This window comes from Quercus robur, chromosome 11, assembly GCF_932294415.1.
Source record: "Quercus robur chromosome 11, dhQueRobu3.1, whole genome shotgun sequence".
In the NCBI taxonomy this organism is placed as follows: domain Eukaryota; kingdom Viridiplantae; phylum Streptophyta; class Magnoliopsida; order Fagales; family Fagaceae; genus Quercus; species Quercus robur.
In genome coordinates, this window is record NC_065544.1 from 41,011,127 (window position 1) to 41,038,410 (window position 27,284).

The following is a 27,284-nucleotide window of genomic DNA, read 5'->3' on the forward strand; positions in this document are numbered from 1 at the left end:
TTTTTTTTAATTGTGGTGATTAATGGGCTAACATGAATTGTCTCAGATATTGGACTAGATACGTGTGCAAGGAGAAGGTGAAGGGTAGAGGTATCAAAAATAGTGCCGATGAGATGAGTGAGGAAGAATATAGCCTCCATCAAGAAAAAATAGATAAGTATACAAAAGATGAATATAATTGTCACTCTTATTTTTTGAATTGTCTTGCCGATCATTTCTATGATTATTATGATACAACTTATAATTCTGCTAAGAAAAATTGGAAAGCTTTACAAAGCAAGTATGATACCGAGGAGGTAGGTGCAAAGAAGTATGCTGCTAGTAGATTTTTCCGTTACCAAATGGTAGATGGAAAATCAGTGTTGGATCAAGCACAAGACTTCCAAATGATTGTGGCAGAATTGAGATCCGAAGGCATAAAGATTGGAGACAATTTGGAGGTAGCTGGCATAATTGACAAACTACCAAAATCTTGGAGGGAGTTCCAAAAGACTTTGCGGTACAAACAAAAGGAGACATCCTTGGAGACTTTGATCACATGCATCTGTGTGGAGGAGGAGGCTAGAGGACAAGATGCACTCATGACACAAGAGAGCAATGGTAATTTCACCACAAAGGTAAATCTTATTTCAACTAATAATAATATGCCCAAAAATCATTTTCCTAGAAATAGTCAATTGAAGCCTAAAAAGAGAGCCTTAAAAAACAATAATAGACCTCAAGAAAGGGGAAACCCAAATAAAAATTACAATAAGAACCAAGGACCCCCTTCACAAGATCAATTTAATAGATCCTATTTTGTCTGTGGCAAGAGTGAGCATATTGCTCGATTTTGTAAATTTCGGAAACGTGAATTTGTCCCGCAGGCTAACGTAACCGAAAAGCCTTTAGTGGCTATGATTATAGACATCAATATGGGGCAATATCTTGAAGGGTGGTGGGCAGATTCTTGTGCTAATAGCCACGTCTGCTATGATAAAAATTGGTTCAAGTTGTACACTCCTTTTGAAGAAGAAAAAACTATTATGCTTGGTGACTCTAGCAAAACCAAGGTTCTTGGGAGTGGTGAGGTTGAATTGAAATTCACTTCTGGACGTGTGCTAATATTGAAAGATGTACTTTACACTTCGTCCATGAGGAAGAATTTGATGTCAAGTTTTTTGTTTAACAAGGCTGGCTTCAAGAAAACTATGAATCTGATAATTATGTAATCACTAAAAAGAGATTATTTGTGGGCAAGGGTTATGCTTGTGATGGAATTTTTAAATTGAATGTTGAGAATAATAAAGCATCTACCAGTTCAGGTTATATGCTTTCTTCTATTAATTTTTGGCATGCTCGTTTGTGTCATATAAATAGTAGATATGTAGGAATCATGAATAGTTTAGGATTAATTCCAAGACTATCAAAAGATTTTGAAAAATGTGAAACTTGTAGTCAAGCTAAGATTACAAAAAAAAGCCTTATAAAAGTGTTGTAAGAAATACCGAATTGCTTGAGTTAATTCACTCCGATTTATGTGAATTTGAGAGAATTTTAACTCGTGGAGGAAATATATATATTATCACTTTTATTGATGATTTATCAAAATATACAACTATTTATTTGTTGAAAAATAAAAGTGATGCTTTTGAAAAATTTCAAGATTTTTTAAAAGAAGTTGAAAATCAATTTGGTAGAAAAATAAAAAGAATAAGAAGTGATAGAGGCCGTGAGTATGAATCAAGTGCATTCAACTCATTTGTTCAGTCTTTGAGAATTATCCATGAAACTACTGCACCATATTCACCTCCTTCTAATGGTGTGGTTGAAAGAAAAAATAGAACTTTGATTGAGTTAACAAATGCCATGTTAGTTGAATCTGGTGCACCTTTTCATTTTTGGGGTGAAGCTATTTTAACTGTATGTCATGTTTTGAATAGGGTGTCATGTAAAAAGTCACACACCACACCTTTTGAGATGTGGAAAGGACATAAGCCAAATTTGGAATATTTGAGAGTATGGGGTTGTCTTGCTTATGTAAGGCTTACTGACTCTAAAATGACTAAATTAGGTATAAGAGTTACTACCTGTGCTTTTCTTGGTTATGCGATTAATAGTGTAGCCTATAGATTTTTTGATCTTGAAAACAAAATAATTTTTGAATCTAGAGATGCAATTTTTCATGAAGAAAAATTTCCTTTTAAATTGAAAAATAGTGGGGGTGAAGAAAATATTTTATCACAACCTAATTCTTCTACTTCACATCTACAAAATCAAGAAAATTTTGAAATGGAACCTAGAAGAAGTAAAAGAGTTAGAGTTGAAAATGATTTTGGTCCTAATTATTATGTTTTTAACATTGAGGAAAATCCCCAAAATTTAAAAGAGGCTTTAACATCACCTGATGCTATATTTTGGAAAGATACTGTAAATGATGAGATGGAATCTCTAATTTCTAATAGAACTTGGAAATTGGTAGATCTTCCATCGGGTTGTAAGACCATAGGTTGTAAATGGGTCCTTAGAAAAAAGTTGAAACCGGATGGATCAATAGATAAGTTTAAAACTAGACTTGTTTCAAAAGGCTTTAAACAAAAAGTTGATCTTGATTTCTTTGATACATTTTCTCCGGTAACAAGAATTACATCTATTAGATTGTTAATTGCTATTGCTGCAATTTTTTATTTGAAAATTCATCAAATGGATGTAAAAACTGCTTTTCTAAATGGAGACCTAGAGGAAGAGATTTATATGGATCAACCTGAAGGATTTGTAGAGCCCGGACAAGAAAGCAAGGTATGTAAGCTAACTAAATCACTATATGGCTTAAAACAAGCACCTAAGCAATGGCATGAAAAGTTTGATTCTTGTATGATTGAGAATGGTTATAAATCAAATGAATGTGATAAATGTATTTATTCTAAATCATGGAATAATTTACATGCTATTATTAGCCTCTATGTGGATGATATGTTGATTTTTGGCTCAAATATGCATGTTATAAATTAGACAAAAAATATGCTTAAAAGCCATTTTGATATGAAAGATCTTGGTGAGGCTAATTTTATTTTGGGTATGAAAATTACAAAAGTATGTGATGGAATATATCTTGATCAATCACATTATGTTGAAAAAATATAATTTTCATGATCACAAAAGTGTAGCTACTCCTTTTGATTCTAGTGTCCATTTATTTCCTGTGAATAATGATGATGGGATTTTTAATCAAAAGGATTATGCTAGTATCATTGGTAGTTTGCGTTATGCTACTGATTGTACTAGACCTGACATTGCATTTGCAGTAGGAGTGCTTAGCAGATTACTAGCAAGCCTAGTAAAGATCATTGGCTAGCTATTAAGTGAGTCATGAGATATTTAATTGGTACAAAAAACTATGGCTTATTTTATAAAAAGTACCCTGCTGTGATTGAAGCTTTTAGTGATGCCGATTGGAATACTTTGTTAGATGATTCTCTCTCTACCACTGGCTATATTTTTACCTTAGATAGTGGTGCTATTTGTTGGAAATCTAAAAAGCAAATAATAATTGCTAATTCAACAATGGAAGCTGAATTAATAGCATTTGCTTTAGCTAGTGAAGAGGCAAATTGGCTTAGAGATTTGTTATATGAAATTCCACTTTGGGAAAAGCCAATTCCACCTATATTAATTCATTGTGATAGCACTGCCCAATTGATAAAGTTAAAAACCGTTACTACAACGGTAAATCCAGACCTATAAGAAAAAAACACAGTACCGTGCAATCTTATTTGAGTAGTAGCATCATAACTGTGGATTATATTAAATCTAATGATAATCTTGCAGATCCATTTACCAAGGCCTTGGCAAAAGATGGAGTCTGGAATACATCGAGGGAGATGGGACTAAAGTCCATAGAATTATGAGCCATGTATGAGGATACCCAACCCAAGGACTAGAGATCCTAAGAATTGGGTTCAATGGGAAAAACGAATCATACGATGGTCGCAAGAAATGCACAATTTATTTATTTTTAATTATTTATTTTGTAAATAATTTTTTAATTATTCATCCCTATGATGTAAGTGCATTTATACTGTAATGTGGAGAGGTTGAGTAACAAAGTCTTAATGAAATTTGTAGCTCGTATGAGTGAAGTGTTAGAATTACAAGAGCACCCTTAACAAAATTTCACCTATGTGAGTGTGGGGTGGGACCGCTCTCTATGAGATTTGGACTTAATCTCAAATACACTTATGAAACCGAGATCAGCACACGGCCGTAAAGTGCTAGTTATAAAAGCTTATGTCAATACCTGGGTTGTTATGTGTAAGTAGTGACGCTTAATTTTCCTAAAGCAGTCTTAGTTCAAGTCGGAGACCGCTATGACTCTGGAGTTGAGATTGCTGTTTTATTAAGTGAAGGTTCAATGCAGAGCACGCCTTCATGATGCATAGTGTCTCGTCTTTGCTTGGTAATCTCTCTTTAACTAAAAAAATTTAATATTAAAATGAGTGGGGGATTGTTGGAGCATTTTAATATTAAATAATTAAAATGAATAAAGGTTACAACATAAATGTAACGATATGAGAGTGAATATGGAAGATGAGAAGTTAGTGAAAATGTTTAATTCCACATTGAAAAGGAGAGAGACTATTTTATTCTTTTTAATTGTGGTGATTAATGGGCTAACATGAATTGTCTCAGATATTTGGCTAGATACGTGCACAAGGGGAAGGTGATGGGTGGAAGTATAAAAAATGGAAATGAATCAGCCTCTAGGATCCTCCTACTTGACAGCCCATTCAGAGTAATTACCATATTCATTGGTGAGTAAATGGCTCGAATTAATACTTCATTTTAATTATGGAAAATGAAGAGCCATTAACCCACTTAATGGACTATCTGTTTGGGCATTTTCATTCTTTATAAACTCCTTATCACCATTAATTGTGTAACTCCAGCCCATCAAATTAATATCCAACAATTAATCTTGTAACACTCATTACATCATAATAATGGACCTAATTAATCAGATTAATTTGGGTAGTAATCTAATTTCGTGAGGCCCATTGAGCTTATAAATAGAATCATTCAGACCCAATCCAAGTTATTGCAATATACACTAAAAAAAAAAATAGAGATGTTCTTGGTAAGGAAGGGTGTTCTTTCTGGTGGAGCTTTGGGCTTGAACACTTTGTACAGAGGTTTTTTTAGCCATACGACACTTGTTGAGTTGTTGTGTCTTAGGGGAGACAAGTCAGTGATGGTCTGCATCGGTTACAAAGTTTAGCCAACCAAGAGCTTGAATCTCTTTAAAGAGAGCGTGTGCTGCACCTCAGTCCAAATAGTGTTGTGTAATTTCTCTCTTTAAATTAATAAAATTCAGAAGTATTATTTAGTTTCACTTTGTGTTATTATCATTATCATTGTGTTTGCACCAACAATCGTTACACTAGCTTCACTTGTTAATTTAGGTTTCGTCTTCTTTGAAGTATGAAGTCAGCCATTCCTACAAGTTAGCACCACTTACACATAAATAACTAACAATAATGTAATGATTCCTAATAGATAAACAAAAATAACTCGGCATGGCAGTAGGGGCATAGCCAGGATTTTGTACATGAGGGGGCCGATTTTTGACGACGATGATTATCATCGTTGTATGGACAGTCTATATATTTAGGTTGATATGGACATTCTTTGAGATAAGCTCGTCAGCTTTCATCTTGTTTGTTGATAGAAAATTCACATATTTGTTTATGTGATCCTAGATCACGATCTATCTCTTCAAATTGAATTCTTGAACATTTGGAGGGGTGTACATCAAGCATTGAAATATCAATATCTATTTCTACTACCACATTTGTTTCTACAGCCACAGGTGCCCTAAGTTTTGAATTGCTAACATCTTTTTTCTTTAAGAATGCATCATTTGTTTTTGGTTTGCTCATAATTCTTTTAGCTTTAAGAATATGACTCAAAAATTAACCTGAAGAGAACTTAAAAAATAAAATCTTAATGAGAAATTTTTACTCAATTATATGGATGTTATTCATACTTAAGAAAAAAATAAAATCTCCACTATAATTTAAATAGTCAACCCATCATCATTCCTATTATTCAAATTTTCTTGTATTTTAATTTTTTTTTAATTAAGAATAACCCCTCAAACAAAAGCAAAAATTAAACACACAAGTACATAACATAAACCAAACAATTTAACAACACCCACTGCCATATGATATCTAACTAATCAAAAATAGGTAATAAATAAAAAAAAATTTACCTTAGAAACTTTATCTTCACAAAGTGCAAACTTTATCTTTCCTTCAAGACTCATCACAAATAACCTCCCCATGCCCATGCCTTCAACCATAAATTTCCCTAAAAATCTATGAAAAATTAAAGAGCATGTGAATATTTAAGTGTAGATAGTTGAGAAAAAAAAAAAAAAAACACTAAAATAAGATGAAGCGAAAACTGAAAACTCACCCTCTGGCTACACCCCTGCTCTGAATGAAAACTCACCCTCTGGCTACACCCCTGCTCTGAATGATTTATTTTAAGAAAGAAAATAATAGTTAGTTTTTTTTTTTTTTTTTTTTGGGATCTTGAGGACTGAGTTTGAGAGGAGGGCTGAGCTGAACTGAGGATTTTGTTTTGTTTGGGGGCTGTTGGAACTAGTGGAGTGGGCGGTGGTGTGTACACAGTAGACAAGAAGAGTGTAAAAAGAAAAATAAAAGAAAGGGTTCTGAATCTTCTGATTTTGAGTTGGAGAATGAGTGATAAAGTGTTGTTTTCTTGGATAGTGCTTTGGGTATTTAAATATAAGTGGGCTGTGGGCCATGTTTTGTTTTATTATAGGATAAAAAGGCCTACAATTAAAACTAGAGCCTGAGAGTAAATTGAAGTATTGAACAAAAATGGGAGGGGGGCCCAATTAAAATTTGTACATATGCTGTGGGTCATAGAGAGAAAGAAATAAACTTTTTTTTTTTTTTTGATTAGGAGAAAGAAATAAACTTACTGCAATACACTATCCCTTAAGCGATCAAAATAAACCACGGGAATCTTTTCGATGGAGTCAATGGAAAAGCTCTGCATACATTTCTCATAATTGTGCTCGAAAATTTGAGAAAGATCAATTATAAGACAATTAAAGTAACCGTCAAGATTAACTTCATCGGATTTCATGTCATCTAAGGAGGAATGCAAGAAAAGGCAGAATTTCTGATCAACTAAATGGAGCAATGGACGTGAACTTGTTTCTTCTTCCTTAGATAGAAATTCATGCTGATCACTAAAAAATGGGCTAATTTTGGCAGTGCCCCGGAACCACACATCCGTATCAAGATTGTAAGCTTTAATAAAGATATGCTCGTCATCCCTCCTTCCATAGATGTTAGCCCAATAGATAGTATCACCAACAACTGTAGGTCTTTTATCATGATAACGAGCAAGCTTGGTAGGAGGCACTAGTGTAGTCCAACATCGAGTGTTCACATCAAAAAATAAGGAAATAGGTCAACTTGCCATCATTTTTTTGAGATACAAGAATCTGTTTTCTGAAGGGGAGAGCAGTGTAAACGATACGTTTAGCAAAGGTGTTATCAAAGCCAAAACTAGATGGAGGATTGGGCAAGGGTTTCAAAGTATTTAAGATGGGGTCATAAACCTCCATCTAGCCATACCCTTTTGCTTCTGCTCCTTCCAATCGAAACTAACCATCATGCCGGCGACTACCCATGACATATAACTTACCATCAAGGACTACGGATTTTGGGTATAATCTATCAGGAAAAGTCATGGGTGGAAGAGCTTCCCAACCAGCATCAGGACAGTTAAGGTCTAAGCGATGCGGTTTATTAAAACGATTCATATCCAAGAAACTAGCTGGTTCGATATCACCTTCAAAATTCAGGCCCCCAATAGAATAGAGATGGGGCGTTATATATTCATGTTTACTGTATATACCTACTGATGGGGTTCAAGTTAAGGTACGTAGTTCATCCATATTGGTCGTCCATGACTTCACCGCGTCCAGAAGGTTTTGTAAGGAAATCTGGTTTTAAAACTTTTTCCCAAAACAAATAATTAAGAAAATTAGGAGGGATGAGTAGCTTGGTGAAGAATTTTGCTTTATTGTAGGGTCTATAGCTTTTCCCTGTGTAAAAAGCAGTACGGTCCTAAGTTCACTCATCTGCACCTAAAAAAGAGCTCCAGAACTTTGAAGGTTGGATATGGTTTTTAGGTGGAGGATTTGCTGTAATTAGATACTATTGGCTGAATTTGTCTTTGGACTTTGGAGCTACCCTTGCAATTTGTACATACAGTACTGTGTAGCTAGGGATATTTGTTAGATTTTTTTGGCGATATCAGAGGTATATTTGAAGAGTTTTTATTTAGTGGGACAACCGAACTCAGGTTAACATGGCTATTTAACCAACTGCAACACTTGTTGACTTCACAACCAATTTAGTTGCATGCAAAGCTAGCTAATTACCTACCTTTGAATTCATTTTTTTTTCCACCTACCTTTAGTATTAAGATTATCCAAAGCAATCAATTTGGTTCCTTGTAAAGCTACCTACTTTTACCTACCTTTGTGCTAATTAAGAAGATCCAAATTGGAATGAATCATTTTCCAAACTTTATGGGTCTTATTGTAACACTCCGACTCAACTTTATAGTTAACCTATATGTTTAAGTGGTTAATTATTATTTTGAGTTACTTACTTTCTAAAATTAATATAAGAGTATTTAATAAGCATATTATTATATAATGCCATTGAATAAGAATTGTGAAGATTATATATAATTGAATGGCTAATTGTATTATGAATATATTTTTAGTATGTACAAAACTATATTAAATGGTTTAAGTTATTAGATACATAGTTGAGAACAAGAGAAGAAGATGATCTTTTGCAATGGAGTACAAAAAAGGTTAAGGAAAATCACCGTGACCTTGCTGGCCACAAACCTCTATGCCCCGGCTTAGATGTAGAGGGCAGATCTTATAGAGATAGGCTCGTTGGTGTGTGCCCAGGAGCCTTTGAAAAAGCTTTTGACTTTGAAAATACTTTGGAGATGGAAGCGGTGACTGACGATGAGGCTGATGAAGACAGTCTAGGTGAGGCAACAGTTCAACTTACTGGAGACATGAAAGGCAAAATCCGAGCTGCTTGGAAGGATGCACTTATAGTAAAAGTGTTCGGGAAAACCATAGGCTATCATTTTCTTATTTCTCAATTAGTTAGCTTATAGAAACCCAGTGCCGGCTCAAGGCCTAGGCCTAAGGCCCCATAACAAATAAAAAATTTCTCTATTAAAAAAAGGCCCCATCTGCCTTAGTAAAAGGCCCAAAATTTTATAAAAATATAACATTTTTTAAATAATTGATACTTTTTTTTAAGAATGATGCTAAAGATACCACAAATTTTACTATAGATTTAACTAACATATTACCAATCACATAAAAAAGTAATTCAAACACAAATAAATCAAGTTGTTGAAATTCATCAATTACAGTCATAATCACATTTATGGTGAACATTTTGTAGTATTTTTAGTATTTTTCTTTTTCATTTCTAACAAGGCTTTTAAAATAGGAGACCAATAGAAATTTAACTCAATTAAAACCCTAAGATGTTTCAAATAAAATGCTGCAAATGTGATAAATCATCAATGATGACTAATTTCTTACTAAGCCACACACCAAATAATATCTATCTATCTATCTCTTTCTCTTAAAAAGAATATATAAAATAAAATTTAGATTACAACTGTATTTAACTATGCATAATCATATATCCAAGTTAAAGTAAATTCCTTTTGATTCAACTATAATATTCAATCTTCTATATGAAATTAACCTTAATTTAACTAGTATTATTAATCAATTTCTATATTTACATCAAATTAGTCTTAATTTAATTAGTATTATATAATTTTATTTAATTAATGTTTACATATAAAAATGCCCCATATCAAATTTTTGCCTTAGGCCCCAAATTTTGTTAGGCCGGTCCTGTAGAAACCAGCAGGTAAAATGGATTGTATCGACCTTAGCAATGATTTTTTTCTCATAAGATTTTCCACCATGGAAGACTGAGCGAGAGTTCTCAAAGACGGTCCGTGGTTTGTCGGAGGCCACTACGTCTCCATCAGATGCTGGGAACCAAACTTCATGGCAGCAACAGCCAACCTCTCGGCTGTCGCGGTGTGGATTAGACTCCCGGGTTTACCCATAGAATACTATGAGCTGTCAGTATTGAGGGATATTGGATTGGCCATAGGTCCGGTGCTTAGGATTGACACCCAAACTGCTACAGAAGCGAGAGTTCGCTTTGCCAAACTCTGTGTCCAAGTGAATTTTGATAAGCCCATCATCAAGCTTGTTAAGATAAGAGGAATCCGCCAACCAGTGCAATATGAAGGCATTAATGTACTTTGCTTTGTTTGTGGCCGTGTGGTCACCGAACTGAAGGTTGTCCTTACAGCGCGAGAAAGCTGGAGCCGGAGGTGATGATGAATGTTGAAACAAAGGCAGCGAGCAGTCCAAAGGCGAGAAAGGATCATGTAGAAGCTGACAAGGGAGACTTTGGGCCCTGGGTCTTTGTTACACCAAAAAGGAAGCCTAAAATTAATCCTAATAAAGAGAAAAAGCCTTTAACTCAAATAGGCAATCCGTCACAAAGCCCAAGTCAGCCCAGCCATGCTTCGAGCCCACCAATAGGACCTGTCTCACTAGGTCTGAGGCCAAACAAGGAAAAGCACACCTCTAGTGAATTGACAGGAGATAATGGGATGAGTGCAGATCTCACTAAGTGCATCCCAAGTATTGACAAGTCCACAGCCAAGCTTAAAGCTCAGAAGGGAAAGATTCCTAATCGCAGACAGCAAACCAACCATAGCCAGAAAAATATTACCGAGTGGAAAATTGTTAACGCAAAGCATTTTGGGTCAAGCCCCCCTCTCCAAATCGGCTTAGAAATGTCAGGATTTTCAAGCTTAGCAATGGATTTCAAAGGTTTTCAAGCTGGATGCTCTGTGGAACCTATCCCAACACTGAGTGATATTGCAACCCAATCCGGTGCTGAAGGCCGAATGGAAGGGAAGAAGCTTGAAGAATCGAAGGTGGGCTTTCAAACTACATCGGAGATGGAATGTATTGAAGAAATGAAGCAAGCTCACCACCTTCAAGCGACTGATAGAAAACTTCTTACAGAAATCTCTTGTTGCCCATTATCTGAAGGAATTTATTCAAGTAGTTGTTTGGAGAAGGATGCTCAGAGAATAGTTGGCGTGGAGCTAAAAAGGATTGATCCTAACCTTCAAACAAAAAGAGCAGAGTATGGAGATGAAGTTGATCATCAGATGGGAGATAGGAATCCCACAGTGGCAGATATGCAAATTGAACAGGGATGTGATACTCTCCAACCTTCCATTTAATTTTGTTGCTTCCATTTTTGCCTTTAATAATGAATATGTTGATACGGAATTGTCAGGGTGCTTTGAGCCCCACTTTTTGTACTAATGTTAGTGATTTGGTCCATGTTCATTCCCCTGCTATCATGATTGTCATTGAAACCAAAGTTAGTGGTGACAGAGCTAAAATGATTGCTGACAGGCTCCCGCTGGATGGGGTAATTTTTGCAAATTCAATTGGTTTTTCTGGTGGTTTATGGGTCCTCTGGGATTCTAATCAAGTGGTTATGATTGAATTATCTTTGACTGAACAAAAGATTCACGCCATAATTTCATCCACAAGTAAACCTTCCTGGTTGCTCTCTGCTGTGTATGGTAGCCCAAGATTTACTGAGAGACGCCTTTTATGGGACAACCTTAAATCAGTAGCTGGATTCCATTCCATGCCATGGGTAATTGCAGGAGATTTTAATGAAGTCCTGATAGGGGAGGATAAGTCTGGAGGGAGACCAATCAGTTTAGGCAAAGATCTGCTTTTCCAGGAGTGTCTAGACACTTGCAAAATGATTGACATAGGCTTCTCTGGTCCTAGATACACTTGGTCCAATCATAGGCCACTTGCACACTTAGTTCAAGAGCGAATCGATAGGGTCTTTGTCAATGCCAAATGTAACGGTCTCTACCTCAAAGCAGTAGTTTTTCACTTAGAAAAAACCCACTCAGACCACTGCCCAATTAAGCTATGCCTAGACAACAATCGGAACTTCCACCCCCCTAAGCCTTTTCGATTCCAACCCATGTGGCTTTCACACCCATCCTTTCCGGGGGTTGTGAGAGATGCTTGGTCCAATTCTCCCTCTCTTAATCAAGTGCTGTCCAATTTTTCTAACAAGGCAAATATATGGAATAGGACAATTTTTGGGAATCTTTTCCACAGGAGGAGGAGACTATCGGCTAGACTTAAGGGAATTCAGGAGAGCTTATCATTTCGGCCAAATGATTTTTTGGTGGAGCTGGACAGAAATTTGAGATTAGAATATGCTGAAGTGGTTAGGTTGGAGGAGGAATTTTGGGCAATGAAGGCCTGAATCCTTTGGCTTGTAGAGGGTGATCAAAATACTGCCTTTTTCCACACCTCAGCCCTAGTTCACAGAAGGAGGAATTGCATTTTGTGCATGAAAGATAGAGTAGGAAATTGGTTGAGCAGAGATAAAGAGATTGCAGATTACATTAGAAAGGGCTTCATGGAGCTTTTTAAATTAGATCACTGCTCTGTCTCTCTAGCAGATTGGAACACCCCATTTTGGTACTCCTATCTTAATGAGGAAGAAGCTACCTTAATTGATATTATGGTGACTGATGAGGAGATCTCAGCTGGGTTATGGGGTTTGAAACCTTACAAAGCCCCTGGTCTGGATGGCCTTCATACAGGGTTTTTTCAACGCTTCTGGCTTATTGTGGGGAACTCTGTTAAAAATGAGGTGAAGTCAATTTTCAGCTCCTGGGCTATTCCAGAGTATTTAAATAAAACGCTCATCACACTAATTCCCAAGTGTAAGAGCCCAGAATCTTTGAGCAATTACCGGCCTATAAGCTTGTGTAACACTGTGTATAAGATGGTGACGAAGATAATTGTTGCTCGAATCCTGCCTTTTTTGCTGAAACTTGTCTCGCCTTTTCAGTTAGCCTTTGTTCCAGGAAGGAAAGGTATGGACAATGTGATAATTGTTCAAGAAATTATCCATACAATGGCTAGGAAGAAAGGAAAGGGAGGGGTGATGGCAATCAAGTTGGATTTGGAAAAGGCATATGATCGTCTGGAGTGGAGTTTTATTAGAGACACCCTTAAACTCTTCAGAATCCCTAATAATTTGATTTCTCTAATTATGAGCTGCATTTCCTCCTCGGATATCTCTAATTTATTTAATGGGGGTGCTTTAGAGGCTTTCCAACCCTCCCGAGGAATCCGACAAGGTGATCCTCTATCACCTTACCTTTTTATCCTTTGTATGGAGGTGTTGGGGGCTCTAATTAAAGATAAATGCAAAGAGAAGCTTTGGAATCCCGTTAAATCTTTGCAAAGTGGGCCGGCCTTTTCGCACTTATTTTTCGCAGATGACCTAATGTTATTTTCAAGGGCAGACCGGAAAAATTGCATTGCAATTAGGGATGTGTTGGATACCTTTTGTTCTCTTTTGGGGCAAAGAATCAGTGAAGTAAAGTCTCGGGTTTATTTTTCCCCTAATGTGGAGTAGAATTCTAGAGATGAGCTTAGTGAAGTGTTGGGTTTTAGGTCCACCCCTGCCCTTGGGAAGTATTTGGGTTTTCCCATAAAACATAAGGGTACACCGCAAGATTTTGGGTTCATTATTGATTGAATCCAAAGCAAGTTAGCAGGTTGGAAGGCAAACTTACTATCTTTTGTGAGAAGAACCGTGCTGACCCAATTGGTGATCTTTACCATTCCCAACTATGCTATGCAGTGTGTGGCCCTTCCCCCCAAAATTCTTAAAGGCATTGACAGGCTGAATAGGAATTTTTTATAGGGTTCATCGGATAGTAAGAAGAAACTTCATCTCATTGGTTGGAGCAAAGTAACGAGAGATAAGGAGGAAGGAGGCCTAGGCATTCAAGCAGCGAAGCTGAAGAATACTGCCCTACTAGCTAAGCTAAATTGGAGGTTTAAAACTGAAAAAGCAGCGTTATGGGTTCAAGTTCTCTCTCACAAGTACTGAGGACAAAGAAGAAGTCCTCCAAACTTGCTTAATATTACCTCTTGCTCACCCACTTGGACTGGCATTAAGTTGGGTGAAGCTACTATTAGCAAATGGGTTGCTAGAAGTAATAACGGCCTTTATCTTTGGTTGGATAAATGGTTAGACATGGGTACTCTCAGAAGTTGCATTTTCGGTCTGCTAAACAGAGGTGAAGAGGATATCAAACTGGAAGATGTGGCAGGTTTCTTTGGTTGGAACTGGGAGGGGCTGTCTTTTGTTCTTCCCAAATCGGTTTTATTAGAAATGAAAGCCACCCCTATGCCTTAATCCAGTTAAAGAGAGGACAGACTGTCATGGGGTCCATCTCCCAGTGGAGAATTCAAGCTCAGAGATGCTTATTGCATAGCAAATGCCATTGATCCTAAGTCTATGAATTGGCCTTTCAACGAGGATTGGGTTTGGAAAGTTGCAGCCATTCCTAAAATAAAGTTTTTCCTTTGGCAATGCAGTCATCAAAGCATACCAGTTCGTGCGATTCTTGCCAAAAGAGGTATGAACATTTCTCCTCTGTGTCCTGTATGTAATGCAGCCCCTGAAACAATTATTCATGCTCTTAGAGATTTTCCTAAGGCCTAAGTTTTCTGGAATTCTTTCTCTCCTCCATGCTCTGCTGGTTCCTTTTTTGGTACTTAATTGATGGTGTGGCTAAAAATCAATTGCAAGTCGATGAGGTAGTGTGATGTTTCTGAATTAGACTAGGCTATTATCTTCCCCATTGCGGTCTGGGTGCTTTGGTTAAACAGGAACAACATAGTTTTTGGAAAGTCTTCCACTCCAAAAGACTTGAAGGCCGAGACACTAGCTAAGGCTGCTGAGATGGCATATCTAGGAATTACCGAGAAACTCAGGAAATCTAGAACAAGAATTCAGGAATTCAAGTCTAATGGCTGCCCCCTCCAATCAATTGGTTGAAGCTAAACTCGGATGGTTCATTTATGGGAAACCTCGGGCTGGCTGGAAGAGGTGGGCTAATTCGCAATGAAATTGGGGAGTAGGTGAAAGGATACGCAAGAGCTATTGGCTATGCCACCAGCGTTGCAACGGAGCTGTAGGCATTAAGAGATGGCATTCGGCTTTGTATCTCTCTTAAAGTTCTAGTGCTTGTGATTGAACTTGATGCAAAATTGGTTGTTGAACTCTTGAAGAAAGATGTGGAAAACCCGAATGGTATTAGTGTTTTGGTTGCTGACTGCAGAGAAGGGCTGAAGGAGATCCCTATGGTCCGTATTCAACACTGCAGAGAGGTGAACAAATGTGCTGATGCGTTAGCACGTAGGGGAGTTACTCTGAAGCAGGATTTTACCATTTTCATTGATCCTCCATCTGATGTAGCTTTTCTTTTAAATTTGGACTCTACTAGTACTTGTTATTTCCGTGATGTAGCCTCTGGTTTAGAGGTTTTTTAGTTCTGTTAATGCATATCTTTTTAACCCAAAAAAAAAAAAAAATAGTTGGTGTTTAATTAAGTGTTTAAGGTAAGGGTTTATATGCCAAATTATTTTATAGTTTGGGTCTTTATAGAATATAAGCTTATAAGGGGGGTGGAAAGTAAATTTTAAAAGGTTGTGAGGTGAGTCATCAACTCACTATTCTCCTTAGCATACACGTGCCCCACCCAAGTCAATCCCCCTTATCTTTTCTTGGTTGCACCAGAAGGTTCATCTCATATTCTTCTTTCTCTATTCTTCTTTCTTCTTTTGTTGTTCTTATCGGCAGCACCTCTCTCTCACTCTCTCACCAACAACCCTCCCTCTCTCTTTGAAACCATATATTTCACTCTAAGGAAGAAATGAAAAGATTAGCCCTAAGATTTCAGCTTCAAAGTTTGCAGGTAAGTAAATAAAAACCTCATCTTATCATGGGTATTTTAATGGTGGTATGGTTTGTTTTAGTTTCACTTCTACATTCTCTAGTATGATTGTTAGAAGCTGAAATTTGTATATGGGTTTGCTAGATTTTAGAGATTGTTGATTGCCTGAACTTTTGAAAATTTTGGATTTAATTTGTTACGTTTCAAACTATAGGGTTTAATTTGTTACTTTTTTTCAATAATTATGTCATCAATAAATTGTTTAAATTGCAAGTTTTTGTAGTTTAAAATTATGCATAAGATACAAGCTTATGGATGATATAGTAAATAATATCCAATTGATACAAAATTTGACATGTGTACTCAATATCTTTTTATTAGAAATGAATTTTGACAAATCTACCATTGGATTACATCTTCTTCTTATATCCTTTATGCTTGCAAAATTTCTAAAAAATAAAAAATCAATAGATCATCAATAAATTGTTTAAATTGTAAGTTTTTCTAGTTTAAAATTATGCATAAGATATAAGTTTATAGATGATATAGTAAATAATATCTGATTTATACAAAATTTGACATGTATAATAAGAGCATAAAGAACATACAATTCAACGATTAGATTTTCAGAACATGTAATAATATTTATTTTATTGAATAAGGTTGTAATCTTAGGTTACAACTAATTTTGTAGTTAAATTTTGTCTTTAAACTATAAAGTTTAGAATATATATAATTTAACCTTGATAATATTTTTAGTGGCCCTTGCCGAGTAATTTTCCATTGAAAATGTCTATAAAAGGTAGGTGCATGTGTGGTGCATGCTAAGAATATAGAATTAAGAATACAAACTTTTTATGGTGCGTTTTACTTTTGCATTGTTTTGGCTTCGTGCTAATTAACAATGGCCAAAGTTTTCTTGATAAAATATTTTTTGATGAAAAGGTTTTCACAATATATATATATATATATATATATTTATATATATTCTTTAAACTTATACCATCCATTTCATCCTTTTCATAATAATGATCATCCGACACCAATGAATTTTTTTAAGTGGAATTCAATCATGAATTTGATATCTTTATTTGATGAAGTATACCAATTAAGCTAATTGAAACACACAAATTTTCATAAAATAAAAAATAATTAGCATAAAGACATGAAGTTCAAATAAGGAGGGTACATTGCCAATAAAGGACTAAAGTTGGTTTATGACTAAAATATCATATATTCCTTTGCTATATAAAAATGTATTAAGCCTTAATTAACCCGTGGGGATCAATTAAGTGATAAATTTGAAGATCATTATTGCATTATTTTAGTGATAACACTGTGATATCAATTATTCAAGTTGGCAATTAGCTAGCATCCGTCTAAATTTAAAATAGGCTTAAAAAATAATACATAAGCTCCAAAAACGTCAATGAGAGATTCCCTTTCCATGGATAAGTACTCTCTTCCAAGGATCATGTCAGAATTGACATGCAACAAATGTCCTGTAACTTTGTTTGCATTCAATAGTATTATCAGTTTTATCTTATTTGATTTATTCATATTATACAGTGCCCTGGCCCAGTGGCCACAGCCATAAAATTAACTTTATTTTATAGTGATAGTTCTATCAGGAAATAATACACCAATCAATCTTTTTCATTCAACAAACACCAAAAAAATAACTGAGCATGAATCTTTTTTTGCATGAGTTGGAAAAATAAAAATATTGTGTAAGCATAATATTGGAAGATAGATATTTTATTGAGAAATATGAAAATAGATATCCTTATCTAGAATAAGAGTTGTCTCTATAACAACCAGTTTGGATTAAGAGGAAATAAAGGGGAAGCAGAGTTGGAGAAAAGAAGATTAGAGTAGGGTAGATTTGACCAAATTCAACCTAAGTTTCCATCTAAGCAATATTTATATGAGATTAGGGAAGCAATTTTTTTTTTCACTTTTTTTGATAAATTTTTATTAGAGTAATATCAATAACAATGTAATATTATTTTTTGATTAAAAAATATTCACCTGCAAAAGGAAGCTGCACTACCACTACAAATTATACTCAATGGATAAGGATAAGTGTCCTCATTCTAATGTGTCCAATGTAAAGATGCACTAAACACAATCTCAATCCATATTCAATTCAATATAAGTGAAAAAGTTATGACAAAATTTATACCCTTGAAATACTTATTGATATTTTATCACCTGTGCCATAACACCAATGGCTTATTTGCTGCAATCTATAGCTTAGTATTCTCTTGATTTCAATGTTGTGTTGAAACTAGAAAGTGAAATGTCCCATGCATTAGAAAATGGGATAAGAATATTTCTCAGCAATGCCTTGGAGATGAGCCCAAAGCTCTATTGGCTTAGACATCATGACCATGTGATCAGATCCTTTGATCTCCACCACATCATTGGGTGGATTTCTCTCAATCATCCACAGTTGAAGATCCCTCCTTGCCACCTTATCTTTTTCGGATATGATGTAAACCCGTTTAACCGACCCATAATTCTTAGAGGACAACATTAGCTGCTTTGATAGGTCTTCATCACTAAACAAACGTAGTGGTCTCAACAACAAGGTGGCCAGTGTCAAATCCTACAACAGTTGTAACATACAATGTTGATATGTTAGTTTCAACAAGAACTTTTGTATTTAATATAATGTATTTTCCACTCTATTTTTATTTTTTTTTAAAATGCAATTCTTACCTCAATTGGGCTAAGTTGGAACACATCTGATGCCAAGTACAAGGGCCCGAAGATGAAAGTGGTTGGAGGATTGTTTGGGCCTTGGTCATATATATAGTGACTGTCAAGCAGAGGACCTTGTTGGCTGAAAGACTGTAATAATTAGACATCTCAATGTCAAGATACAGAGAGTAGGTCACTAACATAAGGCAATTTAATGGAGTTGATCACTTGATTCTAAAAAAAATAAATAAAAAGAGTTGATCACTTGATTCTAAAATTAAAATTGAAAAGAAAAAGGAGTTGATCTCTAACAACTATGAATCTCCTATCATAAAATTTATTATTAGACAAATCAGTGTCAAAATGCAAAGAGTAGGTTGCTAACTAAAAGTAATTTAATAGAGTTGATCACTTGATTCTATTAAAAAAAGAGAGAGTTGATCTCTAACAACTATGAATTTCTTTTCATGAAATTTATTATTAGACTAATCAGTGTCAAAATGCAAAGAGTAGGTTACTAGCAAAAGGCAATTTAATAGAGTTGATCACTTGATTCTAAAAAAAAAAAAGAGTTGATCACTAACGACTATGAATTTCCGATCATGAAATTTGTTATTGGACAAATCAGTGTCAAAATGCAAAGAGTAAGTCACTAACAAAAGGCAATTTAATAGAGTTGATCACTTAATTCTCCCAAAAAAAAAAAAGAAAAGGAGTTGGTCACTAAATTTCCTATCATGAAATTTATGATTAAATAAAATTGCAAAGAGTAGGTAGCTAAAAAAAAGGAAGTTTTAATAGAGCTGATCACTTGATTCTCAAAAAAAGAAGAAAAAAGAGTTGATTACTATTTTTATTTATTTATTTATACAAGAGAGTTGATTACTAACAACTATGAATTTTCTATTATGAAATTTGGACAGGTAAATAATAATATAATGAAACATAAATATGGTATAGTAAATCGTATAGCTTTGTTTGGGTCTATATATAATTATATGACCTATTTTCTTAGGTAGATTTTATTTATTTATTTAGATGATGGGTACGTTGAGATGATGGTAAAACCAGGAAGCCAGAATAGTTTTTTGACCGTCCTAAACATTTGGGACAGCACTAGCTTTAATAGAGCTCATCTTTGGGCCTAAACATTTCACAGCATCTCAAGTCATAATTAAAATGTTAACTTGGGCCTGAATCTCAATGGTATAAAAGCTCATGAATTTTTTTTTTTTTTTTTTTTTTTTTGTATAAGAAAAAGCTCATGAATTTTGCTGGAGAGAGATTCAAATTGCAAGGGTAAAAAGGTTACAACCAACACTTACATACTAGTTACATCTACTAAACCTAATTAATATTGTACTTTACCATTAAAATGAAAAAAAAAAAAAAAAAAAAAAAAAAAGGTGCATTAAGACAGTGAATACCATTTGATTGAGGGTGGAAATGTTGAGGGTTGGCCCAGGCATTAAGGCAGTGACAAAAACAGCTACAGAGATCTTACTTGGAAAATATTCCATGGCTTGAGAAATTGCCATGCCACCAAGGCTATGACTAACAAGGATTACTCTTTCATGAGAAGGAAGAGCTTCCATGAAGTCCCTCAAGGGCTTGAAATAGTCAAAACTTGATTGGAGATCTTTTGCCTGCAATGGATTGATCCCAGAAGCAGCTAAATCTAGTGCAGTGACATTGTGACCAGAAGATTTTAATAGTGTCACAAGCTTGTACCAGGACCAAGCTCCAAGGCATGAACCATGAATTAGCACAAAGTGATTGCCAATTCTTGGTGGCTCCTTAGTAGCTTCAATTCCAAGAGATGAAAGAATGATAAAAAAAGAAATTAACATGAAATGCTTCTTGCTCAGCTCCATATTATGTTTTGTTCTTCCTAAGGACGCACAAATTGTCATGGGTTTTATGTAGTTATAAAGAGGTAGGTTTTGATGATGAGCACCTTTCCTAAGGACTCAACATAAACTATGCAATTTGACCATACAATTTTTTTTTTCCCTTTGTTTGAATTTGACTTTGAGTTCTCTAATAAGGCTTTTTGAAAATCTTGTCACACAGACACCAAGCTGATCACTTGTCAAACATGTTAACAAGCACAAATGATTAAATATTTTTGATTTCTTTGTGCAGTTCTCCAGTACACAAATTATCATCAATGTATAAAGGGTAGGCTTTGACAATGATTATTCTAATGGGCTCTTCTAGCAAAGAAAGAAAGAAAGAAATTAAAAAAAAGAAAAAAAAAAAAAAAAAAAAAACCCATTTTAATAGGCTCACATTTTCTCAATAAAATAAAAATATCATGCAACTTAAAACTTTGACTTTTAGAAAAGATTTTGAAAGTCATAGCAAGCAAGTGCGGCTTCTGGAATTTGTTTATTTTTTGAATGGGTAGAAGATGACAACATTTTGTAACTTTTGATGACATTTTTCAGGTTTAAAACCACCCTCCTTCACTTTTATATATATATATATATATATATATAATTTTTACTATATTCATTGTCATGTTTGTTTGTAAGATTATATATAGTTTTTCTTTTTATATTTCATATTTGGAATTGAGTTTGATGCTAAAAGAAAATATATTATTTTTATTAATAAAACACGATGTTGTGAAGAACAAGAATCTAGCTAAATAATTATTTTTGTATTATATATGTCATTCAAAAATATTAGACTACAATTTCAATGAATTTACCATTATTTATAATTTATATTTTGTCATTATTTTTTGGAGGAAAAAAATGAAGTGATATTGTATATACAAATGTAATGATAATTTGAGAAAAATAAATAATTACTATAAGATTCTTAAGAATAAACCAAACATAAGAATTTCATATTCCTATGAATCTTATTAAATCCCTAATCAAACCAAACATAGGAACAATTAGATTATCAAGCATCCAAATTACCAGGCATCACTTCTCAATTGGATGCCAGTGGTAACATAGATTCTCGTAACAAGTTGAAATAATTATTGGTCCAATTAGAATTGATACTATCCCTATATTGGAGCTTGTATGTGTTTGAAGGCTTTTATTATTATCCAATTTTACTTTGGGAATGGAAATTGTTTAGGTTTGGAGCAATGAGAAGTATGAGAGTGTGGAGCACAGGGTGAGAGTGAACTCAGAGAGGGAATAGTTCTCTATTCCATTTTTCTTCCTACTAGCACTCTCCACCATGTTTAAGCCCTTGGAAGAGCTGACAAATGAGAAAAATCCTACTAAATATGAGCATACACTGGGTTGAGTTTATAAATATTAGAATGCGAAGTAATTTTCAAAAACTAAATGTTGACAACTTGCAAATTAATCATTTCAAGATATCAGAGTAAGCTAGTTGGAGGTAGTATTATCTATTGTGACCAATAACCTTTAGAATTCAATAGAGTACTACTTTGTACACACAAATAAGCAATTCTGTGATGAAACATGATTCAGTCAATTTTTCTTATATTGTAGAAGGTTAGAAATACAAATTTATATTATTAATTAAAACAATATCATTTTCATAGAGAGCCTTGTGCCATAATACCACTGGCTTATTTACTACAAGCTATGGCTTATAAATTATAATTCTCTCTCTCTCTCTCTGATTATAATACATTGCTAGTGAATCAATGTCCCATGCATTGAAAGTGGATTAAGAATATTTCTCAGCAATGCCTTGGAGATGAGACCAAAGCTCTATTGTCTTAGACATCATGACCATGTGATCTGATCCTTTGATCTCCACCACATCATTGGGTGGATTTCTCTCAATCATCCACAATTGAAAATCTCTCTTTATCGCCTTATCTTTTTCAGCTATGATGAAAACCTTTTTAACTGACCCATACTTCTTAGTAGACAACATTAGCTGCTTTGACAGGTCTTCATCACTAAACAAACGTAATGGTCTCAACAACAAGGCAGCCAGTGTCAAATCCTACAACAAATTGCAATATAAAATGTTAGAGCACTTGTTTTAACATGATCAGAAGGTTGACATGTTAGTTTCAAAAAGAAGTTTTGGAAAAGAAAATGCATTTCTTACCTCAATTGGACTAAGCGGGAACAAATATGATGCCGAGGACAAGGGCCCGAAGATTTTAGTAGTTGGAGGGTTGTTTGGGCCTTGGTCATATGTATAGTGATTGTCAAGTTGAGGGACTTCTTGGCTCACTGACTGTAATAATAAGATAAATCAGTGTCAAAACTCAAAGAGTGGGGTTGGTGTTACAGGAGTGAAGTGAAAACTTATTTCTAAGGATCACATATCTGATATCACCAATTTAATAGAGGTTTTTTTTTATTTTTTTTTATTTTTTTTATTTTTTTATTTTTTTAAGAAGAAAATTCAATAGAGTATTCAAAAATTTTAATAAAGTTGATCACTAACAACTATGAATTTCTAATCATGAAATTTGTATAGGTAAATAGTTTTTTTTTTTTTTTTTTTTTTCAGAATCGGACAAGTAAATATTAATAATTAGCCAATTTATAGAAATATATATAAAAATTATATGATGAGATATTTTCTTAAGGGTAGGTTTAGATTTTATTTTTATTTTATTTTTTATGATGGGCAAGTCGAGATTATAGTAAAGCCAGGAGCCTAGAACAATTTTTTGCCATCCTAAAATATTTTTGGCCCAGCTATAGCTTCAACAAGAGCTCATATTAGGGCTTGGACATTGCACAACAGTTCAACTCTTGTGGTTAATATTCCGACTTGGGCATGAATCTCAATGGTATTTTAAAGGGTAATGAATTTTGTTGGAGAGAAATTGCAAGTGTAACAGGGTTACCCTTACTTCTATTTGATCTAATTATATTATATTGAACTTTATCGTTAAAAAAAAAAATCATTTGAAAAAAAGTTGCAAGGAGTACCATTTGTTTGAGGGTGGAATAGTTGAGGGTCGGCCCAGGCATGAGGGCAGTGGCAAAAACAGCTACAGAAATCTTACTTGGATAATATTCCATGGCTTGAGAAATTGCATACCCACCAAAGCTATGACCAACAAGGATTACTCTTTCATGAAAAGGAAGAGCTTCCATGAAGTCCCTCAAAGGCTTGAAATAGTCAGAACTTGATTGGAGATCATTTGCCTGCAGTGGGTTGATTCCAGAAGCGCCTAAGTCTAGTGCAGTGACATTGTGCCCTGAAGATTTTAGCAGTGTCTCAAGCTTGTACCAAGACCAAGCTCCAAGGCATGCTCCATGAATTAGCACAAAGTGCTTGCCAGTTCTTGGTGGCTCCTCCTTAGTAGACTCAATTCCAAGAGATGAAAGCGTGATAAAGAAAGAAATTAGCATGAAATACTTCTTGTCACAAAACAACACTTCTCAAACAGCTTTAACAAGTTCAAATGATCATTGAATATTCTTTAATTTCTTTGTGTAGTTATCCAGTACACAGATCATCATTGATTTATAAACGGGTAGGTTCTGACAATGATCACCGATTCTATATTTTAATGGGCCCACGTTTCTCAATAAAAAATGTATGCAAATTTGAACTTTGATATTTGAGAACAGATTTTGAAAGTCATAGCATGCAAGTGAGGCTACTTGAATTCGATCAAACATTGAACAGTTAGAAGATGCCAAGAGAGTCTATAACTCAATTACATTAATTAATCCATTTTTTAAGGAGAAATAGGGTTCAAAAAAATCAAAGATTCTGTAAAGAAAAGGAGTTTTTAGAAACTACCATAACTTCAAAGAAACTTGGGGAGGGAGAGAAAACTCTGATTGAAAGATTCTGATTGATTGATTATGAGAAAGATACAAAATACATAAATATCTACTTGCTTTATATACACAAAACAGAGTAAGTAAAGAAGTGGGAAATTAGGAATTTCCCTAACTAACTTCTAACTAATTACACTGTGTAACAATCCACCTGTACAGAGGGAAAATTCCTGACTTATCACAAGCTAACACATCATACTACCAAGTTCACAAAATACAGCCAATTACAAAGCATCACTTATTGTTGCTAGGTTTTGTTATCACTACTCAAAAACCAACAGAAATTTGCCAAGTGTCATTGAAATAGAGGCATAAAATACATGCAAAAATCAATCACACATCAGTGCGTGTAAGCGATGATGTAGGTAGTCCAGCACGTGTAAGCAATGACATAAGCAGCCTTGCACGTGTAAGCGATGACATAATCAGTCCAGCACGTGTAGGAATTAGGAATTTCACTAACTAACTTCTAACTAATTACACTATGTAACAATCCACCTGTACAGAGGGAAAATTTCTAACTTATCACAAGCTAACACATCATACTATCAAGTCCACAAAATACAGCCAATTACAAAGCACTATGTATTGTTGCTAGGTTTTGCTATTACTACTCAGAAACCAACAAAAATTTGCCAAGTGTCATTGAAATAGAGGCATAAAATACATGCAAAAATCAATCACATATCAGAGCGTGTAAGCGATGATGTAGGCAGTCCAGCACATGTAAGCGATGACGTAAGCAACCTCGCACGTGTAAGCGATGACATAATCAGCCCAGCACGTGTAGGTGATGACATAAGCAATCCAACGCATGTAAGCGATGACATAGGCGGACCAATTAGGCTATGACATGTGTCACCAATTAGACTCCGCCACGTGTCGCTCACCCACCCTTAAACTCCTATAAATAGAAGGCTTCCTAAGGCATTTCAACACACCAAGACACCTTGGGAGAGATCTTGGAACACACAGACCAAGCCATCTAGAGCATTGTTGACACGCCATTTTACAACCCGCATTTAACCTCACATGGAGGGTAAAAGGGTAATTTTGCCTTAGAAATATGCATCTCGATTTTAGCCATTAGATCCTTAATCTCATTTTACCAAAATGATCTTGATGTTGTAACGATTAAATCGACTGGTCATAAGCCCTAATCGAATCACCAGATTGAAAGTTATCATCAAATTAAGTTTTAATGACTGAGATGCACTATCACAAATTGAGTCCGACTATATATGATTATGAATAATTGATTTCAATTAGTTATGAGTGTAATCAATTTGAGATCAATGATGTGTCATAATTTGATTGATTAGGACTGCATTTTATGGTGAGGTTACATACACCTAATTAATTAGATAGTTAAACATTAATTATTCAATGAGTAATTTGTGAAATTATCTTTTAATTAGAGTAAATTTGAAACCAATTAAATCTAAAATGGGAGTGATTGAAGCCATTTAATGTTAATTGAGAGCTAATTTGGGATCTATTAATGTTAATTGTGCTGAAACCATTTTCTAACAAATAACCTCTGCTTACCATTTTATTGATATCTCTCAGAATATTTTGAATCTGTGAATGAGGTTAATTTTCCCAGAAACTAGACATCCGGAGCTTCAATTTGAGCACAAGAGTGAGACAATTCCGATCAAAATTGTGTCAGATATGATTTTTCGAAATTCGCTCTACAGGCTGTTACAACAGCTACGGGAAAACTGAACTTTGCTTGCTCCTCACTCTTATCAATCTCCACATTTAATGCACCAGATTTCCCCAAAGGCTAAAATGAGGTCTAGGTTCATGATTCTTTGTCAACTTTCATTAAATGGCCTTCCATTCATATTTCTTCCACCACTACTATATAAACCCCCCCTCTCCTTCATTCTAGGGCACACAAAAAAACCCCTCTCTTCCCTCTCTTGAGTTCTAGTGAAGTGAGTAGTCTTGTCATATCTTAGTCTTCCTGAGACTCAAGGTATTGAGTGAGATTCACTCTCTCTCTCCTAATTCTTCTTTTCCTCCACCCTTAAGACCTCTACCTAGAGTCTCCTCCTCCACCATATAGATCTTGCATGAAGGTATAACTTTTTTTCCTAACTTGTTTTTTTGTGTTGCCATGATGAGAATTTAGGATTAAAGCATGATAGTAACTATTTAATTCTCTTGAATATGTTTGAATGCTCTTAAATGTTCTAATGTGTTCTTCATATGTTTTTGGTTGTTCATCACATGTTCATGCATAACACTAGTTTCGATCTTAAATCCACATTAAAAAACATGAAAAAAAATGTTTGTTTAATAATTCTTTTAAATTCTTGAATCTAGGATATCACCATTCATACACATTCACTAGAGTTTATTTTTCAATCCAAATGCCATGCTTAATAAATTGAATTAGGGTTTATCACATACACACACATTAAATTCAACATGCAAATTGATTGACATATTGGATGATATGATATGAATGTTGACCACCATAGTCTAGAAGACCGATTTCACCAGGCAAGATGGGTGCCTAACACCTTCGTACCTTGTAACGTAGCCTCTGAGCTTAGATCAAGGGTTAGTAGATCAAATGCTTATCCATGTAGTTTTCGATTTTTAGATTGTAACTAGGAAACAAAGCCATATACTTTATCTTAGATTGTATCTAGGACCAAAGCCATGTAATTTTCCTATGATCAATGTAAATTCAATTACAAATTAATAAAATGAGGAATTTTTCAATTTCGATTTTGAGAGGCAATAACACGACTCCACCCATTCACGTGGGTTTGGCCTAACATCTCATAAAACGGGCCGAGGGTGTGGTCTCTCACAAGC

The 27,284-nt window shown here is 34.7% G+C and overlaps 2 protein-coding genes and 1 long non-coding RNA gene across 5 annotated transcripts in view; 1 reads left to right on the forward strand and 2 right to left on the reverse strand.

Moving 5' to 3' along the window:
• The window catches only part of LOC126705808 (methyl jasmonate esterase 1-like), a 64,709-nt gene extending 39,585 nt beyond the window's left edge, over nt 1–25,124 (reverse strand). Inside the window, exons 1-3 of one of the 3 annotated variants that reach the window (XM_050405023.1) lie at nt 23,586–24,398; nt 22,747–22,878; nt 22,147–22,638 (exon numbers count right to left, since the gene is read on the reverse strand). In XM_050405023.1, the coding sequence (XP_050260980.1) occupies nt 22,354–22,638; nt 22,747–22,878; nt 23,586–24,011 (843 nt within the window). In that variant the 5' untranslated portion in view covers nt 24,012–24,398 and the 3' untranslated portion in view covers nt 22,147–22,353. The other 2 variants (XM_050405025.1, XM_050405024.1) reach the window with 2 other exon arrangements.
• LOC126705815 (uncharacterized) lies at nt 15,819–18,685 on the forward strand. Its single transcript, XR_007648434.1, has 2 exons — nt 15,819–16,002; nt 18,276–18,685. It is a non-coding gene; the product is annotated as an uncharacterized LOC126705815 (long non-coding RNA).
• On the reverse strand, nt 18,104–20,726 carry LOC126705806 (methyl jasmonate esterase 1-like). The gene is made up of 3 exons (XM_050405020.1): nt 20,115–20,726; nt 18,706–18,837; nt 18,104–18,592 (listed from the first exon to the last, which is right to left on the reverse strand). Exons 1-3 carry the CDS (start codon nt 20,598–20,600, stop codon nt 18,296–18,298), a joined length of 915 nt encoding a protein of 304 aa, XP_050260977.1. The 5' UTR covers nt 20,601–20,726; the 3' UTR covers nt 18,104–18,295.
• Nucleotides 25,125–27,284: the final 2,160 nt, after the last annotated feature.

Coding starts and splice junctions, on each gene's coding strand:
- LOC126705806 (XM_050405020.1), bottom strand. CDS start 20,600: ATGACAATTTGTGCGTCCTTAGGAAGAACAAAACATAATATGGAGCTG. Junction 18,838..20,114: donor TTTCCACCCTCAATCAAATG/GTATTCACTGTC, acceptor TAATTATTACAG/TCTTTCAGCCAACAAGGTCC. Junction 18,593..18,705: donor TCCAACTTAGCCCAATTGAG/GTAAGAATTGCA, acceptor CAACTGTTGTAG/GATTTGACACTGGCCACCTT.